General features: G+C 39.3%; 1 protein-coding gene across 1 annotated transcript in view; it reads left to right on the top strand.

Moving 5' to 3' along the window:
• LOC102402808 (antigen WC1.1) overlaps positions 1-22,209 on the top strand; it is a gene marked incomplete in the record, with an annotated part of 1,152,186 nt that overhangs the window by 63,641 nt on the left and 1,066,336 nt on the right. The window contains 4 exon segments of the mRNA XM_045165269.1: positions 7,563-7,655; positions 7,758-8,072; positions 9,134-9,448; positions 19,358-19,672. Coding sequence (XP_045021204.1) covers positions 7,563-7,655; positions 7,758-8,072; positions 9,134-9,448; positions 19,358-19,672 — 1,038 coding nt within the window.

Genomic DNA, 22,209 nt, shown 5'->3' on the forward strand with positions numbered 1-22,209 from the left:
TAAGAGAGAGGGAAGGGCTGTTGGTACTCAGGATGCTCCTGGAGTGATATGTCTCCAAGGGCAGGGAGGGAGGGAAAACTGACTTCAAACGTTAGATATTTCATGACGAAATATGGGTTTTGTCATTATTCATTCATGTTTCAAATCAGGGCAAGAAGCATAAAGGAGAATACATATTTTAAGTAAACATAGCTATATAACTATAATCATAGTGAACAATATATAATCAAAAAGGGTATACCTCAGTCAGGGATTTTTCCTCACTGAACCATGTGAGAATTTCTATGCCCATCAGTTTCCTTTACCCGATAACCTCAGCATGTATTTCTTAAGACATCATTCAAAATCAGGAAATTTCAATTGCACACATTATTAACAATTTTGAAATACATCTGAACTTGAAATTGTTTTGTTTTGAAGTTATAGTAGAAAGGTTTAACTACAAATTCAGTATTTTTAATAAATCAGAATTATTCAGATTTTCTATTCATCCATATGTCATTTCAAATGGAACTATTCAAGGAATTTCTCTACTTCAGCTAATTGTGTAAAAGTCTTGGCAAAGAGGGAGTGATGTCAGCATCATGGTGGTTTGCTTCCTTCCTATTTGCTTCTCTTTTTAACAATTAATTAACCATACATCCATGATTAAAAGTGCCTCTGTGAAAGTTGTGGGATCCATAACTTATATCAGAGGACCAGGAAGATGGTCACTCACCTGGGCATCCAGTAATAGGCGGGTAGACAGTGGTACAGACTGGAGCCAGCAGGAGCTAGTGAAGCTGTCCCAGCCCCCTGGGCCATGGTCAGGGAAAACATGGAGAAACATGGTGAGTGCTCATTTGGTCAGATACCTATAGAAATTGTTAGAAGTTCAAGATTCCTGAAGGGAGAGTTCATTACTCTGTTGGAGCCAAAAAAGTTAAGTTTGAATTATTGGGGAGGATTAAAGGATTTTGCCAGTGCTGCTCCTTACCCCAAGGTGACACAGCATAAATTTGAACTAGCTGGTTGGGCCTCTCTCATGGGTGAAAAGGAAAGCAATGAGCTAGTGCCCACTTGATATTGCTGGGGAAACCAATTTCTTTCCAGAAGCACCCAGAGTTCTAGGGCTGAACCTCCATGACTGAGCCGAGAGAGGAAATATGAAAGATCATTAAAAATGTCAAAGAGTGTAAAAGGGATGCAATTCCTGCGACTACACTCAGGGCTTCAGCAGGAAGCCCATCCATAAGCCTCTGGGAGAATGTCACCCGAAGATCTCTCTCCCTGGGCCTGTAGGTACTCCAAGTCCCTGAGGGTACTAAATCTTTAGAAAATCATCTTTACTACCACCCTTCTGACAGCTGCTTTTGTGTGTTTCCAAGTGTGGAGATGAAAGCAAACTCCAGTAAATGGAGTGATCTTAAAAAACAGACTAGGGTCTATGGGCAGGGAGGTAACCACAGGCTTGAGCTGTAGCTCAACATTCTGCAAAACAGAAGAGAGCTTTTCAGCAGCCTGTTGAGTTTTACGGACCAAAGAAGACATAAAAGCTTAAGATATTTTCTATAAGATGAAGCAAGGAATGTAGAGTGAGTCTATATAAGGTCAGGGAAGAGTATATACCACCTGAAGGTAATCAGTAAAAATTTAATGTGGTGTCTGCTACATCTAAGGCAAAAGCAGCAAAGCAAAATTTCAAGGAACTTGAAGAATTAAAGAAAGTAGTCATCACCAAAGAGTAACAGTAACTTTTCAAAACTGACAAAGACACATGTCAATGACATGGATCTTTGCAATCTAGCTTATAAAGAACCCAATTCAGCTGTTTTGAGGAAACTGAATGAGCTGTAAGAAAAGACAGAAAGGCAATTCAATGAAATAAGGGAAACAATAGATGAAAAAACAAGAAGTTTAATAAAGAGAAGTTATAAAAAGAACCAAACAGAAATTCTGGTGCTGAAGAGTTTAATGAATGAAATGGAGAAACATGCAGCAAAGAGCATCTACGACAGAGTAGATCAAGTTAAAGATAGAATCAGTGGTTAAAAATGAGTAAAAAGGGAAGAATATATCCTATGTGACTTATGGGTCTATGTTAACATAAAAATGTCTAGGAGAAGAGAGGGAGAGGGTGGGGGAAATTGTATTTAAATGAATAATAGCTGTGAATTTTTCTAACTTGGGCAGAGGCTTGAAAATTCAAACTGATAAGACTAATAGGAAACCTTATAATCCTAATGCAAAAGACCTTTTCTCAGAAACATAATTCAACTGTAAAAACCAAAGACAAAGAATCATAAAAGTAGCAGAAAAAATATTGAATAAAGTGAAATAACTAAATGATTATTTAGCATACTGTTTAAAATTTGAAACTCTGCTGGTCACATGCAGGACCAGCTAGTTCACATTGCTTAGGGTTGATGTGATTGCTTAGATTGATGACTAACATATAGTTCATCCATGTACACAGACTGTCTTCACTAATGACCAATGAAGCATAAACCAAAATAAGTGGTACTTCTTTATACTAGCAAAATCTAGGGGGAAATTGGGAAAATTCCATTTATTATAGTATAAAAACTATTAAATATGTAGGAAGAAACTTAAAATATCTAAAGGGCTTACATTGAAAGTCACAGAGCATCTAAAAAAATAAAAATGTATACTACGTTCATGGATTAGAAAACTTAATAGGCTGTCAATTCTCTTCAATTAATATACAAAATAAATCTAATCCTAATAAAAAGCCAAGCAATATTTTTGTAGAACTTTACAAGCAAATTCTAAATATTTATTTAAATGTGAAAGAAGTGAAATGGACAAAACAATTTTGAAAAATAAGGGCCAAAAAGAACTTCAAGTTTCCTACTGCATATCCACAGCAACATGGCCATTGAATAAGAATAGCTAAATAGATCAACAGAACACAATAAAGTTTAGTAACAGACCCAAATCCATGTATATGTTGAAATTGTACAAAGGCATAGAGATATTTCAAAGGGGAAAACATATTCTCTTCAAAAATGATCTGCTAATTGAATATCTTCATGGGAGGCGGGGATGAACCATGATCCTGATTTCACATCATAAGCACCATTCCCCCCAACCTCACCCTGAAGAAAAATCCCAGTCCATCAGGGTAGCTCAAATAAATGGTTATTCCCATATAACATTTAATTATAAAACTGGTAGAAGAAAACATAAGAAAAATTATTATGATTGTGGAGTAGGCAAACATTTCCTAAGTCAGATAAGACATTAACCATTAAAAAATGAGATGTGATTTTCTTTTTTTTTTTAAATTATAAAATGTCTTTATTTCAATGACATAGTAACACTTCCGTTTGCCTCAAGTTTTGTTGAGGTTTTTGATCTTTTTTACACTCAATTATACCTTGTAACAATAATACGAAGTCATGTAAAAAATGAGATGTGATTTTCATTAAAATTAAAACTTTTTGATTTTTGAAAAAAAATTAAGAAAATAAAATGGCATTCAACTGATAGGGAAAAATTAATTGCAATACATAGTGAAGAGGAACTAAAAAGCTTCTTGATCAAAGTGAAAGAGGAGAGTGAAAAAGTTGGCTTAAAGCTCAACATTCAGAAAACGAAGATCATGGCATCTGGTCCCATCACGTCATGGCAAATAGATGGGGAAACAGTGGAGACAGTGTCAGACTTTATTTTCTGGGGCTCCAAAATCACTGTAGATGGTGATTGCAGCCATGAAATTAAAAGACGCTTACTCCTTGGAAGGAAAGTTATGACCAACCTAGACTGCATATTGAAAAGCAGAAACATTACTTTGCCAACAGAGGCCCGTCTAGTCAAGGCTATGGTTTTTCCAGTAGTCATGTATGGATGTGAGAGTTGGACGGTGAAGAAAGCTGAGCACTGAAGAACCGATGCTTTTGAACTGTGGTGTTGGAGAAGACTCTTGAGAGTCCCTTGGACTGCAAGGAGATCCAACCAGTCCATTCTAAAGGAGATCAGTCCTGGGTGTTCTTTGGAAGGAATGATGCTTAAGCTGAAACTCCAGTACTTTGGCCACCTCATGTGAAGAGTTGACTCATTGGAAAAGACTCTGATGCTGGGAGGGATTGGGGGCAGGAGGAGAAGGGGACAACAGAGGATAAGATGGCTGGATGACATCACTGACTCGATGGATGTGAGTTTGAGTGAACTCCGGGAGTTGGTGATGGACAGGGAGGCCTGGCATGCTGCAATTCATGGGGTTGCAAAGAGTCGGACACAACTGAGTGACTGAACTGAACTGATATCTAACAAAGGACTTGTAACAACAATAAGTGAAAAATTTATAACAGAAAAATAAGTAAAGAACTATCCAGTTTAAACATGGGCAAGATATTAAGAAAGACACTTTCCCAAAGATGATATATAAATGGCCAATAAGTAAATGAGAAGATACCAAATATCATTAGCTATTAAAGAAATTCAAATTAAAGTATGAGATATAAATTCACAAATTAGACTGGCTAGAATTAAGGAGACTGACAATTCCAAGTATGGAGAAGGTTATTGATCCATTAGAAATACATTGCTTATGATAAAGTAAGAGAAAACAGCTCTTAGCAACTCTATGTTACCCAAAATTTCTGTTACCCAAGAGGGATGAAAAGATATGTCCACAAAAAATTTAGGCAGAAAAGTCAGACATGTTTATTTAAAGAGTAAGAAAGTACAAGCCACTCTAATTTTCTTTTTTTCTTTTTTTAATTTTATTTTATTTTTAAACTTTACAATATTGTATTAGTTTTGCCAAATATCAAAATGAATTTGCCACAGGTATACATGTGTTCCCCATCCTGAACCCTCTTCCCTCCTCCCTCCCCATACCCTCCCTCTGGGTCGTCCCAGTGCACCAGCCCCAAGCATCCAGGATCGTGCATCGAACCTGGACTGGCGACTTGTGTCATACATGATATTATACATGTTTCAATGCCATCTCCCAAATCTCCCCACCCTCTCCCTCTCCCACAGAGTCCATAAGACTGATTTATACATCAGTGTCTCTTTTGCTGTCTCGTACACAGGGTTATTGTTACCATCTTTCTAAATTCCATATATATGCCTTAGTATACTGTATTGGTGTTTTTCTTTCTGGCTTACTTCACTCTGTATAATAGGCTCCAGTTTCATCCACCTCATTAGAACTGATTCAAATGTATTCTTTTAATGGCTGAGTAATACTCCATTGTGTATATGTACCACATCTTTCTTATCCATTCATCTGCTGATGGGCATCTAGGTTGCTTCCATGTTCTAATTTTCTTTAATGAAAGAAAGGAAAATTTTCTTTGGCATAGTCAAACAATGTAAGACTTTAACAATAGAAAGAATAAGCTACTCATAAATCCAACTACACAGAAAATCTCAAAGCATGCTAAATGAAAGAAGCCATCTAAAAGGGATTCCATATTGTATGATTTTATTAAATTCTTAAAAAATTCAACTAATCTATTATGATAAAAGATAGATCAGTATTTGCCTGGATCTGGGTTTGTGGGGCTTTTATTGGTTGCAAGAGGCACATAGGAACTTTGCAAATAATCCTATATATTCTGAATTTTAACTGTGGTAATGGTTATGCTGGCATAGGCAATTGTGAAACTTATGAAAACATACTCAAAATATGTGTATTTTAATGCATGAAAATTATACCTCACTACAGAAGGTTTTGGAGAAGGAAATGACAACCCACTCCAGTATTCTTGCCTGGGAAATCCCATGGATAGAGGAGACTGATGGGCTACAGCCCTTGAGGCTGCAAAAGAGTGAAACATGACTTAGCCACAAAACAAATAACAGGAGATTTTACTATTTGTCTTTTGTTTTTAGCTTAATTCCATTTTAGTAAAACACACACACACACACACACACACACACAAACATATTTTTAAATATTTTACCCTTTGAAAAAATTTTGGATCTCACTTTTTGTATAATATATGATCAGCCTTGGAAAATGACCTGTAAGTGCTTAGAATAAAGTGTATTCTCTAGTTTTGAGAGGTATGTTTGTTAAATCACCCCACTCAAATATTCTAAATATTTAGTGACTGGCTTTGCTTGTTTTGCTCTATAGTTACTGAGACTGAAAAAAGGTGTTTCCGGTTACTGTTGCCGGGTAACAAAGTACTTCAAAATCTAGTCACTTACAGCAACCATTTTATTTTGCATAAATATCAACATATATTTTTCTTTCAGCCCCAATTGTATTTCCTCACTTCCTTTCAATCCTCATTGACAGCATTGCCCAAGCCCATCAGGCTTCTGCTAATAACCTCCTTCACCCCTTCTAGCTTCTGCCTGTTACTTTATTCCAAAAGCAATGCCATGTGTTTTAGGTGGCATCCCAAATTTGGGCCATTATGGATAAAGATGCTATACATATGCATATACAGGTTGTTCTGAAAACAAACACTTCAGTTGTCTTCAGTAAATACTTAAGCTAAGCTAAGTCGCTTCAGTCGTGTCCGACTCTGTGTGACCCCATAGACGGCAACCCACCAGGCTCCACCGTCCCTGGGATTCTCCAGGCAAGAAGACTGGAGTGGGTTGCCATTTCCTTCTCCAATGCAGGAAAGTGAAAAGTGAAAGTGAAGCCGCTCAGTCGTGTCCGACTCTTTGCGACCGCATGGACTGCAGCCTACCAGGCTCCTCCGTCCATGGGAGTTTCCAGGCAAAAGTACTGGAGTAGGGTGCCATTGCCTTCTCCAGTAAATACTTAGTAGTGTGGTAATTATAAGTGTTTGATTACTATTGCTGCATAACCAAATTTCCAACAAAACTTACCATCCTAAAACCCCGTTTTACTTTTGCTCACGTTTTCCTCGAGTTTGGGAAGGAATTTGGGAAGTGCTCTGATTTGTATTGTCTTGGAGTCTCATCAGGTTGTAGCCCAGTATCAGCTGGGGCTGATATCATCTGAGGACGCAACTGGGCTGGGGATCCAGGATGGTTCATGAGGACAAGCCTGGCAACTGGAAGGTCAGCTGGGTTGAACTGAGTGACCAGATACCTGCATATGACCGTCTCCACAGGATGAGAGTCTCAACAGAGCAGACTTGCCCTAAAAGCAAAAGTCCTCAGTGATTTCACAAGAGGCTGCATGCGTTTTCAGACCTAGTGCTGAAAGTCAAAGAACTTTACCTTAATTCCCTTCTGTTACTACAGAGTCGGGCATGACTGGGACGGCTTGGCATGCAGGCATGCATTGGAGAAGGAAATGGAAGCCCACTCCAGTATTCTTGCCTGGAGAATCCCAGGGACAGAGGAGCCTGGTGGGCTGCCGTCAGACATGACTGAAGTGACTTAGCAGCTGCAGCAGCAGCATTATTACTTACTGGGAATTCACAAAGGTTAGCAGAACTTCAAGGGAAGGAGACACATTCACTTTTCAGTGAATGTAACAGCAAAGATTATGTGCTGCTGTTCAGTCGCTCAGTCGTGTCCAATTCTTTTCTATCCCCTGGACTGCAGCACGCCAGGCTTCTCTATCCTTCACTATTTCCCGGTAACTCATGTCCCTCTGATCGTTGCTATTTCTGCAGGAAACCAGACCCAGGTGCTGCCCCAGTGCAGCGACTCCCTTTCTGAACCAACAGGCTCTGCAGCCTCAGAGGACAGCGCCCCCTACTGCTCAGGTGAGGGTCCTACAGGACAGAAGACGCTTCTCATCTGCAGCCCCCCACCACTCCCACCCCTGCCTGGGTCACCGCCCCATTGTCCAATTTCTCTCTCTTCAGACAGCAGACAGCTCCGCCTGGTAGACGGGGGCGGTCCCTGCGCCGGAAGAGTGGAGATCCTTGACCAGGGCTCCTGGGGCACCATCTGTGATGACGGCTGGGATCTGGACGATGCCCACGTGGTGTGCAGGCAGCTGGGCTGTGGACAAGCCCTCAATGCCACGACGTCTGCTCACTTTGGGGCAGGATCAGGACCCATCTGGCTGGACGACCTGAACTGCACAGGAAAGGAGTCTCACGTGTGGAAGTGCCCTTCCCGTGGCTGGGGGCGGCACGACTGCAGACACAAGCAGGACGCGGGGGTCATCTGCTCAGGTGTGGGCTGCACACTGTCTGCAGGCAGGGGGAGGGGTGGGGCCCTGGAAGACAGGAGTCTGAGTCCTGAGGGATAGATGCTGAAAGGACCAGAGAAGAAGGCTTCCTCCCATGGAGCCTGTGTTTCCAGCAGACGTGAAGACTAAGTGCTTCTACTTCCTTCTGAAGCAGCTGAGAGTCTGGTCCTTTGTTCTCAGCAGTGTTTCCTGGTAGAGCCATTTCTTACGGTTTCCACATGAAAGCAGGGCTCTCCTTCAGTTCCCTGTGGTAGTACAGTCTGGTGATCCTGTTGACGTTGTAATGAAAGCACAGATTTACTCTGTTCAGTTCTATACCCTAGGAGTCTGACAAGGGTCTCCGTAGACCAACACCCCAGTGTCCACAGGGGCTGCGTTCTTCCTGGAGGCCCTGGGGAGAACTCGTTTGCCAGTCTTTTCTGGTTCCTATGTGGCCTTATTCCTTGGCTTGGAGCCCATCTTCTTCTTCAGACAACATTCCCTCCCCTGACCATTCCTCAGTGTCTCATCTTCCTCTAACCACACTCAGGAAGAGTATTCCAATTTTAGGGATAATTAGATTGGGTTTATATGGTTAATTCATAATATTGCAGGTCAGTTTCACCATCCCAAGCTCCTAAGTTTCTTGTCTTAATAATGTCTATAAAATCTCTTTTGAAATATAAGGCAACATTCACGGGATTGAAAGACTGGAACATAGACATTTGTGGGTTCACTGTTCTGCCTGTTTCTCCACCACCCACATCCCTTTCATATGCTCTTTTACAGGTTTTATCAGGAAACAAGGCTCAGGGCCCTTCCCTGCAGGTGTCTTTGTTGGTCTTTCTCTCTGTTCGTATTCACTACATCATTGTGGTAGAAATAGAAAGACAGACATTAATGGACAAAGTCAAGTAAAAGGGAGACAGATTTCAGTCTTGTCACCTAGTGGGTATCTCCTCAGCTGGGTCAGGGGTGAGTGTTCACGATTTCTGGGAAAGAGCAAACCCCAGAGCTCTGAGAGGAATGCTCACTGTGTCCTGTCTCCTCCCCTTTCAACCTTAGAGTTCCTGGCCCTCAGGATGGTGAGTGAGGACCAGCAGTGTGCTGGGTGGCTGGAAGTTTTCTACAATGGGACCTGGGGCAGTGTCTGCCGCAGCCCCATGGAAGACATCACTGTGTCCGTGATCTGCAGACAGCTTGGCTGTGGGGAGAGTGGAACCCTCAACACTATTGTTGGTCTCAGAGAAGGTTCTAGACCCCAGTGGTTAGATGGAATTCGGTGTCGGAACACTGATACCTCTCTCTGGCAGTGTCCTTCTGACCCTTGGAATTACACTTCCTGCTCGTCCAAGGAGGAAGCCTATATCTCGTGTGAAGGTGACTTGCTGTCTGTTTCTCTGTGTCTGTCCCAACCCTGTAGGATATCAGTAGTGAGATTTTATATTTTAAAATATCTAAGTGATGAGTTAAAGTTGGGTCCACAAAATGACTTTAGGATGGAGCTAATTTAATCCATATTTCAACCTTGTTATTTAGAGTTTTAATTTGGATATAATTCATATAACATTGTATTAGTTTCAGGTGTTAAATGTAAAGCTTATATATTTCTGTATATTGGTAAATGATCACCACAATAAGTCTAGTAATATCCATCACCATGTATCATTACAATTCATTGATTATGAGGAGAATTTTTCTTACCAACTTTCAAGTATATAATACAGATTCATTGTAGTCACCATGCTGGACATTACACCTTCATGGAATTCACTTTAGAACTGCAAGTTTGTACCTTTAGACTAACTCCACTTGTTTTGTCCACATCAATCCACCTCTGGCAACCACCAAACTGTTCTCTACATCTCTGAACCCCCTTTTTTGTATTTAAGATTCCACATATAAATTAGATCATATGGTATTTATTTCACTTAGCATAATGCCCTCAAGGTTCATCTATGTTGCTACACATGGCAGGATTTTCTTCTTTTTGTTGGCTGGACATACGTACATATCACCATTTATCCATCAGAGAAGACTTACGTTGTTTGGCTATTGTAAATAATGCTGCAATGAACATTTGGTTGCACAGTTTTTTCAAGTTGGTATTTTGTTTCCTTCAGATAAATACCCAGAAGTGAAATTGATGAACCATATGACAGTTTTATTTTTAATTTTTGGAGAACATCAATACTGTTCTCCATAGGGGCTGCATCAACTCACATTCCCCCCTCCCCACCCTGCCCAGCTGTGCACAAGGTTTGCCTTTTCTCCGCGTTTTCACCAGCTCCTGTTATTTCTTGTCTTTTGGATAAAAGCCATTCTAACAGATGTGAGATGTTACCCCATTATAGTTTGATTTGCATTTTTCTGATGACATAACATTGTGCGCCTTTTCATGTACCTGTTGGCCCTCTTTATGTCTTCTTTGAAAAAAAAAAATGTCTATTCAGGTCTTCTGCCCATTTTTTAATCAGATTGTTTGTTGGTTTGCTTTTGCTATTGAGATGTATGAATTCTTTCAGTATTTTGGATATTAACTCTTGTCAGAAATGTAATTTGCAAATATTTTCTCCCACTCCATAAATTACCTTTTCATTTTGTGACCTTTTCCCTTTGTTGTGCAGAAGTTTTTTAGTTTTCTGTAGTTTCAGTGCTTATTTTTGCTCTTGTTGCTTTTATTTTGGCATCAAACTCAAAATATCCTCATGATGATTGATGTCAGGATCTTTTCATCCTAATTTTTCTTCTAGGATTTTTAAAATAATTTTTAAAATTTATTTATTTTTGGCTGTGCTGGGTCTTTGTTGCTGCATGGGCTTTTCTCTAATTGCAGTGAGCAGGGGCTACTCTTCATTGCATTGCACAGGCTTCTTATTGCAGGGGCTTCTTTTGTTGAGGAGAACAGGCTGGAGGGCACCGAGCTTCAGTAGTTGTGGCACGTGGGCTCGATAGTTGCCGTTCCCGGGCTCTAAAGCACAGGCTCAACAGTTCTGGCGAATGGGCTGAGTTGCTCCGTGGCATCAGGGATCTTCCTGGATCAAGGATCACACTTGAGTCTTCTGCATTGGTGGGTGGATTCTTTACCACAGCCACAAGGGAAGCCCCTCTTCTAGGATTTTTATGGCTTCAGGACTTATGATCAAGTCTTTAATCCATTTTGAGTTAATTTTTGTGAATGGTGTAAGAGTTTTTCAGTTTCATTCTCTTGCATGTAACCATCCAGCTTTCACAACACCATTTTTGAAGAGACAGTCCTTTCCTGATGCTATAATCTCTACTTTTTTGTCATAAATTGATTGACCACATACAATTGGTTTTATTACTGGGATCTCTATTCTGTTCCAGTGATTTTTGTGTCCATTTTTATAGCAATACCATACTGTTTGATTAATACAGCTTTGTAATATAGTTTGAAATCAGGAAGCACAACCCTTCTGTCATTCTGTCTCAAGATTTCTTTGGCTATTCACTTTTTTTTTGTGGTTCCACACAAATTTCAGAATTCTTTGTTCCATATTTGTGAAAATTTTCATTGACATTTGGATAAGGATGGTAGTGAATCTGTAGGTTGCTTTGTGTAGTGTGATCATTTTAACAATATTAGGTCTTCCAATCCATGAGCACAGAATATCTTTCAATTTATTTGTGCCTTCTTTAATATCTTTCACAATGTCTTAAAGTTTTCAATAGTGTCTCAGTTTTGACTCTTCCTTTCAGATTTGGATGTTCTTATTTTCTTTTGCTTGCTTGATGATTCTGACTAGAACTACCAAAACTATGTTGAATAAAAGTGATGAGAGTAGGCATTTTTGCCTTGTGTTTGATCTCAGAAGAAAAGCTTTCGGCTTTTTACAGTTGAGTAGGATGTTTGCTGAGGGTTTGTCATATGATATTTATTTTGTTGAGGTATAATCCCTTTATATCTCCTTTGTAAAGATCTTTTGTATCATAAACGGCTGTTGAATTTTGTCAAATATTTGTTCCTCATCTGTTGAAAGGGCATGATTTTTGCCTTTATCTTATTTGGTGTATCACATTAATTTGTGAATATTGAACCATCCTTGCATCCTTGTTGATCTTGGTGGTGGTATTATTATTGTTGTTTAGTCACTAAGTTGCATCTGATACTTTGCGATCCAATGGACTATAGCTAGCTAGGCTCCTCTGTCTTAGATTTCCCAGGCAAGAATACTGGAGTGGGTTGTTCAGTATTCTCTTCATGTATTGTTGAATTTGGTTTTCTAATATTTTGTTGAGGATTTTTGAATCTATATTTATTTGGGCTATTAGCCAGTATTTTCTTTACTTGTGGTGTCCTTGTCTGGTTTTGGTATCAGGATAATCTCAGCCTCATAAAATGGCTTTAGAAGTGTTCCTTTCATCCTTTTTGGAAGAGTTTGAGAAGGCTCCAGTGCCTCATACCATTACTCTGGGAATTGGAATTAAAAAAAAAAATGTTGGTGGGGTGACAAATAGTCAAACCATAGCACCTTACTTCCTTCAACATTTCTCTCTCTCTTATTCCCCACCTTCCACTCACACCCCATTCAGGTATACCTTGAATGATATGTTGGGCATTGCCTGAAATCTACAAATGAGAGAATGAGATAAACTAAATGAGATAGATATTTCAAAAGCAGAGATTTTTCCCTTTCCTTGCCTCTGTTTCTTCATTTCTTTGTCTTTTCATTCAAAGGCCAAAGCAGTGTTAAACTATTGGACTTTTATCTATGATACTTTTTTGACAATAAAGCACCATAAAACGGGTTGTGGTGAAGTCTCTGACCCTGAAAGTGAGCGATCACCTCACAGAGGCCCTGCCATCATTTTTTCAGAGGTTCTCTGCATGAAGTGGGTAGAAAGTTTGGTAGGATGATGTGGAGAGAATACACAAGTTCTCATATTTTATGACAAGAACCATTTACACTTATATTTTCTTGTGTTTTTTGAACTTATGTGTATTTCTTTCACTTACAATTCTTTTGTGTCTTTTTTTGGTTAATTTTGCTTCCTCTAAATACAAATCTTTCTTAGAAAATTTATTTGAGTCTACTGCACACATTTCTGCCTTACTAGGTAGCTATTTGTTTTTTTTTTTTTTTCCTGACTTTTTCTATATATTCCCTTTTTAAAGAGTTTTCTCTCTTTACAGCAATCTTTGCTTGACCAATGTCATACTGAATAACACATAACAGTAGCTTAGAATTCATTTAATAATTGTCCATTGAAAATTGCATAAGTGGGCCTTCCCAGGTGGTCCAGTGGTTAAAAATCCACCTGTCAGTGCAGAGGACATGAATCTGATCTCCCATCCAGGAAGCAGTAAAGAACCTGCCTGCCAGTGCAGAAGATATAAGAGATGCAGGTTTGATCCCTGAGTCTGGAAGATTCTCTGGAGGAGGGCATGGGAACTCGCTCCAGTATTCATGCCTGGAGAATCCCATGAACAGGTGAGCCTGGCAGGCTACAGTCCATTGGGTCACAAGAGTTGGACACGACTGAAGAAACAGCACACACATGCGCACACACCAGGAAGATTTTATATGCCATGGAAAAACTAAGCCTGTGCACCACAACTAGAGAAAGCCCACGTGCAGCACCAAGACCCAGTATAGCCAAAAATAAATTTAAGAAAAACTTCTTAAAAATTGCATAAGTGGAAATTTGAATATAAATTAATTCTGTGCTTATGCACTAATTATTTTTTACATGCACCATTTATTATCAGAAAATATTACCATTAATTTATATTTGCTTTACTATTTTGCTGATTACCGTGAATTTAAAGAAATTCTATTTCACTGAATTTTATTCATCTATGTATTCATTCAATAAATATTTATCAAGCCCCATCATGGTATTTAGAAAAGCTTCTCCATGCATTCTTGTTGAACGGTGAATGTGCAATCACCATCCTAATAGCAGAAACATGGGGTTAATAAGATATGCAAGTTCCTTCCTGTAGTGGAACCTTCATTCAGGGGTATATATGTGTGTGTATTTGTCATGGAATGTGGACATGATAAACAAGTAAATACTTAAAGGTATTTCAGATATCTTTAAGATATCTTCCATCATCATTTATATTTTTTCTCTAGAATGTTTAAAAGTTCATTTATTTATAGGAAGTCTCTACAAATTAACACCACTTACTGCCTTTTAAATACTATTGAAAGTATTTACCCCATTTTTTGCATATGTCTTTAGGGTTGTGTATGTGGTGTGGTTATATGATCAAATATACTATGTTTTATTTTTAGGAATTCTGCCTTTAATGCAGTGTTTCAGATGCCATTCTTCATCTCAAAATAGCTTTTATTCATTTCATTTTCTTCAAATAACTTTATAATTTGAGTAAAGAATATTTATAACCTTACTGAATCTGAATTTATTTTACTGTGTGTGATGTTGTAATATCATCAACGGATACAAGTTACATTTTAGATACCTGATAATTTATTTCCTCACCAAATAAATATACATTATTTCATGATTTCATGGATATGACACCAAAAGAACAGGCAAAAATAGACAATTTGCAAAATATATAAGGAAATCCTACAACTCAAGGGCAAAACAACAACAAGAAAAAAACCATAATAACCCAATTAAAAAATTAACCAGAGACTTGAATGGACATTTCTCCAAAGAAGATATAGAAATAGCCAATAGGTATAGGAAAATATGCTCAATATTATTAGTCATCAGAGAAATGTAAATCAAAACCATAAAAGATATCATCTCACACCTCTCAAAATGGCTATGATTAAAAAAAAATAAGTGTTGGCAAGGTTGTGGAGAAATTGAAAATCTTCTGAGTACTCATCCACATTAGATATGTAAATTTAATCTCAATAAAACTATGACCAAAAAATTTGTATGATTTATAGTGATGTTTCTTCATTCTTGGTATTGTTAAGTTCATTTTCTCTTTGTTCTTGTTTAGTATTGCTCAGTGGTTATCAATTTTCAAGGAGCCATGTTTGAAAGGTTTTCCTCTGTTTTCTCTATCATGCTTACCTTGGGCTTCCCTGGTGGCTCAGCAGTAAAGAATCCGCTTGCAATGCAGGAGACCACCTACAGTGCAGGAGACGCAGGTTGAATCTCTGGGTTAAGAAGATCCCGTGGAGGAGGAAACAGCAACCCACTCCAATATTCTTGCCTAAAATCCCATGGACAGAGGAGCCTGGTGGCCACAGTCCATGGAGTCGCAGGAGTAGGACTTGACTTAGGGGCTAAACCACCGTCACTACCACCATGCTTACCTTCTTTTTTAAAATTAATTTTTGTTCTTTTCTTTGTTAATCCCAACTTCCGTATCCTTTAGGCTTTATTTTCTCTTCTCCTGGTTTCTTAAATAGAAGCTTACACGTTTTTTCATTTTCAGCCTTTCTTCTTTTCTAAATCTAAGGTATAAATTTCCCTTAAGCACTACTTTAGTTGCATTAGAAGAATTTAGTTATATCATATCTTTGCTATCACTATTTCACAATATTTTCATGTTTAAATTTATTCCCAGACCCAGGTACTGTTTCGGAAGGATGTTGCTTAATTTCTCCAAATAAGGATGGCTAACTGTATTTTCTTATTAATTCTTAATTTAATTACACTGTGGTCAGAGTAAATACTCTGTATAAATTCAATTATCCGAAGGTTTTTGTCCTACCATATGGTCATTTTTGATAAATGTTCCTAGTGCATTTACAATAATGTGAATTCTTTCATTATTGGGTGCATTGCTCTTTATATGTTATTTAGCTAAATGTGTTGATTGTGGTGTTTTACATCTACTATAGTCTTCCTTCTTTTTTGTATGCCTGGTCTGCATGGTATTGAAAAAGATTTGTTAAAGTTCCCTCAGGTTGATTGTTATTTTGTCTATTTCTTCTTTTCATTCTGTCAAGTATTATTCTGTATTTCAAAGCTATGTTTTGATATCTTCCCTGGATTCTAATATCTGTAATATCTTTATTAAGGGCGTACCACTGTATAATCATGAAAATATCCTCTTTAAATTAGCACATCTTCCCTTAAAATCTCCTTTCTGTGACCTTGCTATAGCTACTGCAGCTTTCTTATAGTTAGTATTCACATGTGTGTGGGCTTGCTAAGTCAAAACTCTTTGCTAAGGACTGTAGCCAGCCAGGCTCCTCTGTCCATGGGATTCTCCAGGCAAGAATACTGGAGTGGGTTGCCATGCCCTCCTCCAGGAGATCTTCCTGACCTAGGGAATGAACCCACATCTCTTATGTCTCCTACATCGGCAGGCAGGTTCTTTACCACTAGCACCACCTGGGAAGCCTAGTATTCCATAATATATACATTTTTCCCCATCATTTTACTTTTGACCTTTCTTTGCTCTCATATACAATGTGAGTATCTTGCAGGTAGCATTTACATGAATTTTGTTGGTTTATCAGTTAGTAGAGGGGCTGTAATTTGAAGTATCTAATCCATTGTACAGAGAAGGCAATGGCACCCCACTCCAGTACTCTTGCCTGGAAAATCCCATGGATGGAGGAGCCTGGTAGGCTGCAGTCCATGGGGTTGCAAAGAGTCGGACACGACTGAGCCACTTCACTTTCACTTTTCACTTTCATGCATTGGAGAAGGAAATGGCAACCCACTCCAGTGTTCTTGCCTTGAGAATCCCAGGGACGGGGGAGCCATTGTAATTAGATTGCAAATCCAATTACTGATATTGTTGGGTTAAGAAAGTGAAAGAAAGTGAAAGTGAAGTCTGTCAGTCGTGTCCACTCTTTGCGACCCCATGGACTGTAGCCTACCAGGTTCCTTTGTCCGTGGGATTCTCCAGGCAAGAGTACTGGAGTGGGTTGCTGTTTCCTTCTCCAGGAGATCTTTCCAACCCAGGGATCGAACCCGGGTCTCCCGCATTGCAGGCAGACGCTTTACCATCTGAGCCACCAGGGAAGACTCATTGTTGGGTTAGTATTTACCATTTCCTTTTAATTGACCCATGTGCTTCATGTTCCTTTTTCTCTCCTTTTTTTCTTTCTTTGGTATTAAACAAATTTATTGCAGATTTTCCTTAGATTTTCTGCAGCTTTAGTAGATGTGGAGGTTTTCATAGCCTTCCATCCATTTAAAAAAATTCTTAATTATTATATCTTCAAATATTACTTCTGTTGCACTGTCCCTGTTTCTCTTCTCCTCCTATTCCCCCTCTTTTTCCTTCTCCTCCTTCTGTTTTTCCTCCTCCTCATCTCTCAACTCTAGGACTCCTCTAAGACACTAATTCTGTGTTCAGTTCTGTCTAAAATTCTTTTAAACCTATTCATTCAGTTCTTAATTCTAGATATTCTATTTTCAGTTGGCAACTGTTGCTTTGATTTTCTTATAGTTACAATTATTTGTTAACTTTTTTCATTTTTCACCTATTGATTCTTTCCTTTCCCCTTTTCCCCTAAACACATTGTTCATAGTTAAAATCCTTATCCGCTAACTCCAGCATATGTAGCATGTGTGTCTCTGCCTTCTCTTACCTTCCTTTTTAAAATTTTTAAATTTGTCTTGTCATCCATCTCTTCACATGCCATGTAATTTTTAACTGAATGAGAGAAATGATGCATAAGAAAATAAGATATCCCAGATACATTTTCTAACACCTGAAAGGATTCATATTCTGTTTTGTTAAGCAAGTGGGAGAAGGGGTTCAGACCACCCAGATGTCTAAATACTAGCTAGAGTTGAGCTGTAACAAGTCTGGGTTGCAGTATTTGTAGCACTCAGTCTACCTCTGATTTCTCTGCCCCTGTGTTATGGGCTTTTCGAGTTTATAATTGAAAACCTGAATGTTTTGGTAGCTCAGCAGTCAGGAGGATGAGGGAATATCCACTCTGTTTCCAAGGTGTTTGACACAGTTCTTTGGCCTCCTGCCATTGACAGCGTGTTTACTGGGCAGATATTTGAGGAGAAAACCTTCTATATGAGAGAGGCTCTCAAGTCTCCAATTTTGTCAGTGCAGCACCAGGTAACCCCCAAATCATGCGGGCTTCTCTGTCCCACTTTGATCCATTAATCCAGGCAACAAATTGGGAAATTCCCATAGAGAAAGAGAAGCTTCAGATCCTTGGTTAACAAAGAGTGGAGATGATCTCCACTCTTTAGAATTTTAGCATGTTTAGTTCATATTGTGTCCACAAATGTCTAATATCTTCATTTTTTATCTAACATTTTATAGCATTTAAAGTTGTATCCAGCAGACCATTGGCCTGCTGTGAACCCCTCCATTGGAATCCTTCTTCATGGAAATACAAAATTCTAAATTTTATTCTCTACTTCATCATTCACTTAAAGTGCAACACTGAATAGACATCATTTAACCTTTCTTTACATTGCTTTTTATGTATTAAAGAAGAACAACACAGTGAGTCTGTCAGTATTGTTTGTTCAAGTGCTTTCAGAGCAAGAATTTAACCTATTTCTGCTCTATGGTAAAGTTAGAAATGCATAATATTTCCCCCCTGGAGAACAAATAACCCACAATTTTGAATAATAGCAATTCCTGACACAAAGTGCAAGGAAAGATAATATTTACTTGAGAGAAGAAGCAGCATTCCAAGATTCCCAGTGGAATCTGGTCAATGTCAATCAATATCACCTGAGACATTACTCATGCAAGGTTGCCCAATCCACTCAAAGAGATCACATTTTCTTAAAACAAAGTATCCAGATCTGGAGTCTGAAGCTTAGAGCCATCAGTAAAATATTCTGGGGCAAACCAAGACATCTCAAGGTCCATTTGTTTTTCAATTCTGCATGACTGTACCAAGGAGAATGATTCTAACGATAGAGGATTCATGGCTGCTACTTGAGGCTTCTGATGAGGCCGGTTCCTGACTCCATTTCCTTTAATCTAATCCCTTTAACTCTCAGATCAAGGGCACCAACACGTGTGTGGTTTATAAGGAATCCATCCAGCAGCCAGCCCATTCCTGTGACTCTAAACTCATTCAACTGCTCCGGGTAGAGAGACTAACATTTCTTGTAAATCTTTCTCAGATGCTGTGCAGAACTCTACAAATCAGAGGTTAACACTTCTGTCATATTTCCTGTTTTTGCCCATTTCCAATGTTATTATTCTCTTATCATTGCTGTAAGAAACCAGACTCAGGTGCTGCCCCAGTGCATTGACTCCTTGTCAGAACCAGGGGACTCTGAAGCCTCAGAGGAGAGCGCCCTCTACTGCTCAGGTGAAGGTCCCACAGGACAGAAGACCCTTATCCCCCTTGTCAATGCCCGGTTGTCCCATTTCTCTCTCCTCAGACAGCAGACAGCTCCGCCTGGTGGACGGAAGAGGTCCCTGCGCCGGGAGAGTAGAGATCCTTGACCAGGGCTCCTGGGGCACCATCTGTGATAACGGCTGGGACTTGGACGATGCCCGCGTGGTGTGCAGGCAGCTGGGCTGTGGAGATGCCCTCAATGCCATGGGGTCTGCTCATTTTGGGGCAGGATCAGGGCGCATCTTGCTGAACACATTGGACTGCAGAGGAAAGGAATCCCACGTGTGGAAGTGCCCTTCCCAGGGCTGGGGAGTGCACAACTGCAGTCATGAGAACGATGCAGGAGTCGTCTGCTCAGGTATGGTCAGTGTATTGCCTTGTGATGGCAGAATGAAAAGTTCCATGGAAGCTGGTGTCTGATCACTGGGGCAATAGGATATAGATGGGCTAGAGAGGACTGAGACAGACCCAGCCTCCGTGAATGCACAAAGCTTCTGTGGGTGATGTGCTTCATTTACTTTCCTGCTGTAAGTCTTTGTTATTTCTTCTCCAGTGATCTTACCTGACATAGTAGATTAAACTATTCCAATGAATATTGATCTTCATAACGAAGATGAAGATCAATCACATGAGACATTTTCAAATCACCACACAAATCCCTTTGCACAGTTAGCCTATGGGAAGGGAGGGCTAGAATGAGGACACAGCTTCGTGGATGGAGTTGTTTCTGTATGTACAGGGTGAGACATTATTTTGCACTAGGTTAGTAGGAGTGGAGGCACAGAGGATGTCCCGAAACAGATCAGACAGGAATTGATGGATTTGTGCCAAATTGCAAGTCTCTTTTGAAATTTTAGATGTAAATATTCATAGGCCTTTGCAGGTAAGACCAGAGGACTTTGGATGAAGTGCTCTGAGTCATAGGTTCTCCTTCGATTGTTACTATCAGAGATTCCCTGCCCATTTTTTCTTTTAAGACATCTGTATAGGACAAAATTTTGGAAGAACACTTAGCCATACACTGACAAGTCAAAAGTGGAAGCAATACAATTTCTATGTTTTATGGTAAGAAATTATATAGTTTATACCTGATGACTTCAATGATTTAAGAAAATAGAATTTGGGGGTTTATTTGATATGAATAGGAGTAATGGGACAAATGTAATTTTTGAAGAAGGTAGAAGAGAGTTATGGCAGCTGGGAGGGAGAGGGACTGTAATAGGAACTGAAAAAGGCCCATGTAGGGTGTTCTGAGCAGCACTGACGGTCCAGGAGTGGTGGGAGGATGCTGTGTGTGCCTAAGGATGCAGGACGTCTGTACAGCAAGAGACCAGAGAAGGATATATTTTTATTATATTTAGTATCCTTATCCACTGACATCAGCCTTCTATTCCACAAACTTTCTCACAGTTTTCACACACATAATCTTCCACATAAATTTTAAAATCAAATAGAAAACAAAAAAGAAGTCATAATTTGTCTCAGAAGAGTCTATCCTTATGTGTATAAGACTTTATTGATTATTCAGTGTATATTCGAGCATTTAACATGTATCAGGGTACATAAAACAGCATATAACAAATATTTCTTTCATGTTCTGCCTAATCTGTAATCTTGTGGGGTTAATATAGCAACTAAAAAGTATTGACTGAAAATGCTTTAATTAGAATGTGTTGCCTGTGAGCGAACTCCCAACCAGACCAGACTAGGAGTTCTAACCTGTGTCTCTCTGGGAAGATGAGAGTGATAAATAATAAAAGGCAAGCAGACCATCTTCTCTCTCACCATTGTATAAGTGGTCAAGCTGATCCTTCAAGTCTTTAATTTCTTTTAGGTCTTTTCTGTTCTTTCCTGTTTTTCTGTAGTAGATTTTTATTTTGTTAGAATATTCTTTCTGAACCTTCAAAGTTCACTATTTATTTAATCAGAATCCTTTATCAGAAAGAATTTCACCATGTACATAAATTATCATGAGCATACTTCAAAACCAGACAAGTGTGTTAAAGAATGTGCTGTATGTTGTGGGTTTCTTTTTATTTGGATTACCTTCCTCTACCCAAAATATGGTCCCTGAAGTTCAAACCATGATCATGAGTTTTTTCTTTGGTCTCTCTCCCAGTTTCATACCCCATCCACTCCCCATTTAACCTGCCACACACCCTACCTCACTCCACTCCTACAGAAGTTCTTCCCTTTCAGAATTTCCTTTCTACCCATTTGTGGTTCTTAAGATAGTTTTCTCTTGTCTGCAGTGGGAGAAATGGCAGGGTGAAGTGGCTGATGGGAGGAGCACAGGGGATAAAATGTGTCAAAAACTTGTTGGACAAATATTTCCCCCAAATATTCTATCTTTCATCCATATTGAGGCTTTTGCAATTTGAAAATTTCTAAATTATGTATGGCTTATTTGCTCTCTGGGCTTCCCTCATAGCTCAGTTGGCAAAGAATCCACCTCCAGTGCAGGAGACCCCAGTTAGACCCCTGGATTGGGAAGATGCACTGGAGAAGGGATAGGCTATCCACTCCAGTATTCTTGGGCTTCCCTTGTAGCTCAGTTGGTAAAGAATCTGCCTGCAATGTGGGAGACCTGGGTTTGATCCCTGGGTTGGGAAGATCCCCTGGAAAAGGGAAAGGCTACCCACTCCAGTATTCTGGCCTGGAGAATTCCATGGACTGTATAGTCCATGGAGTTGCAGAGAGTCAGACATGACTGAGTGACTTTCACTTCACTTCACTATTTGCCCTCTGCTCTCTTCCTCTTACTCTCTTTCTTTACAGCATAGTAGCTATTTCTCAAGAACCCAAATAGGAAAGGAACAAAAAGCATATAGACAGGATTAAAATACTTTAAGTTATCTTCACTGTTTAGCATTTCCTAAAGTTCACATGTCTAGT

The sequence above is a fragment of the Bubalus bubalis genome, chromosome 4, assembly GCF_019923935.1.
Source record: "Bubalus bubalis isolate 160015118507 breed Murrah chromosome 4, NDDB_SH_1, whole genome shotgun sequence".
Taxonomy (NCBI): Eukaryota; Metazoa; Chordata; class Mammalia; order Artiodactyla; family Bovidae; genus Bubalus; species Bubalus bubalis.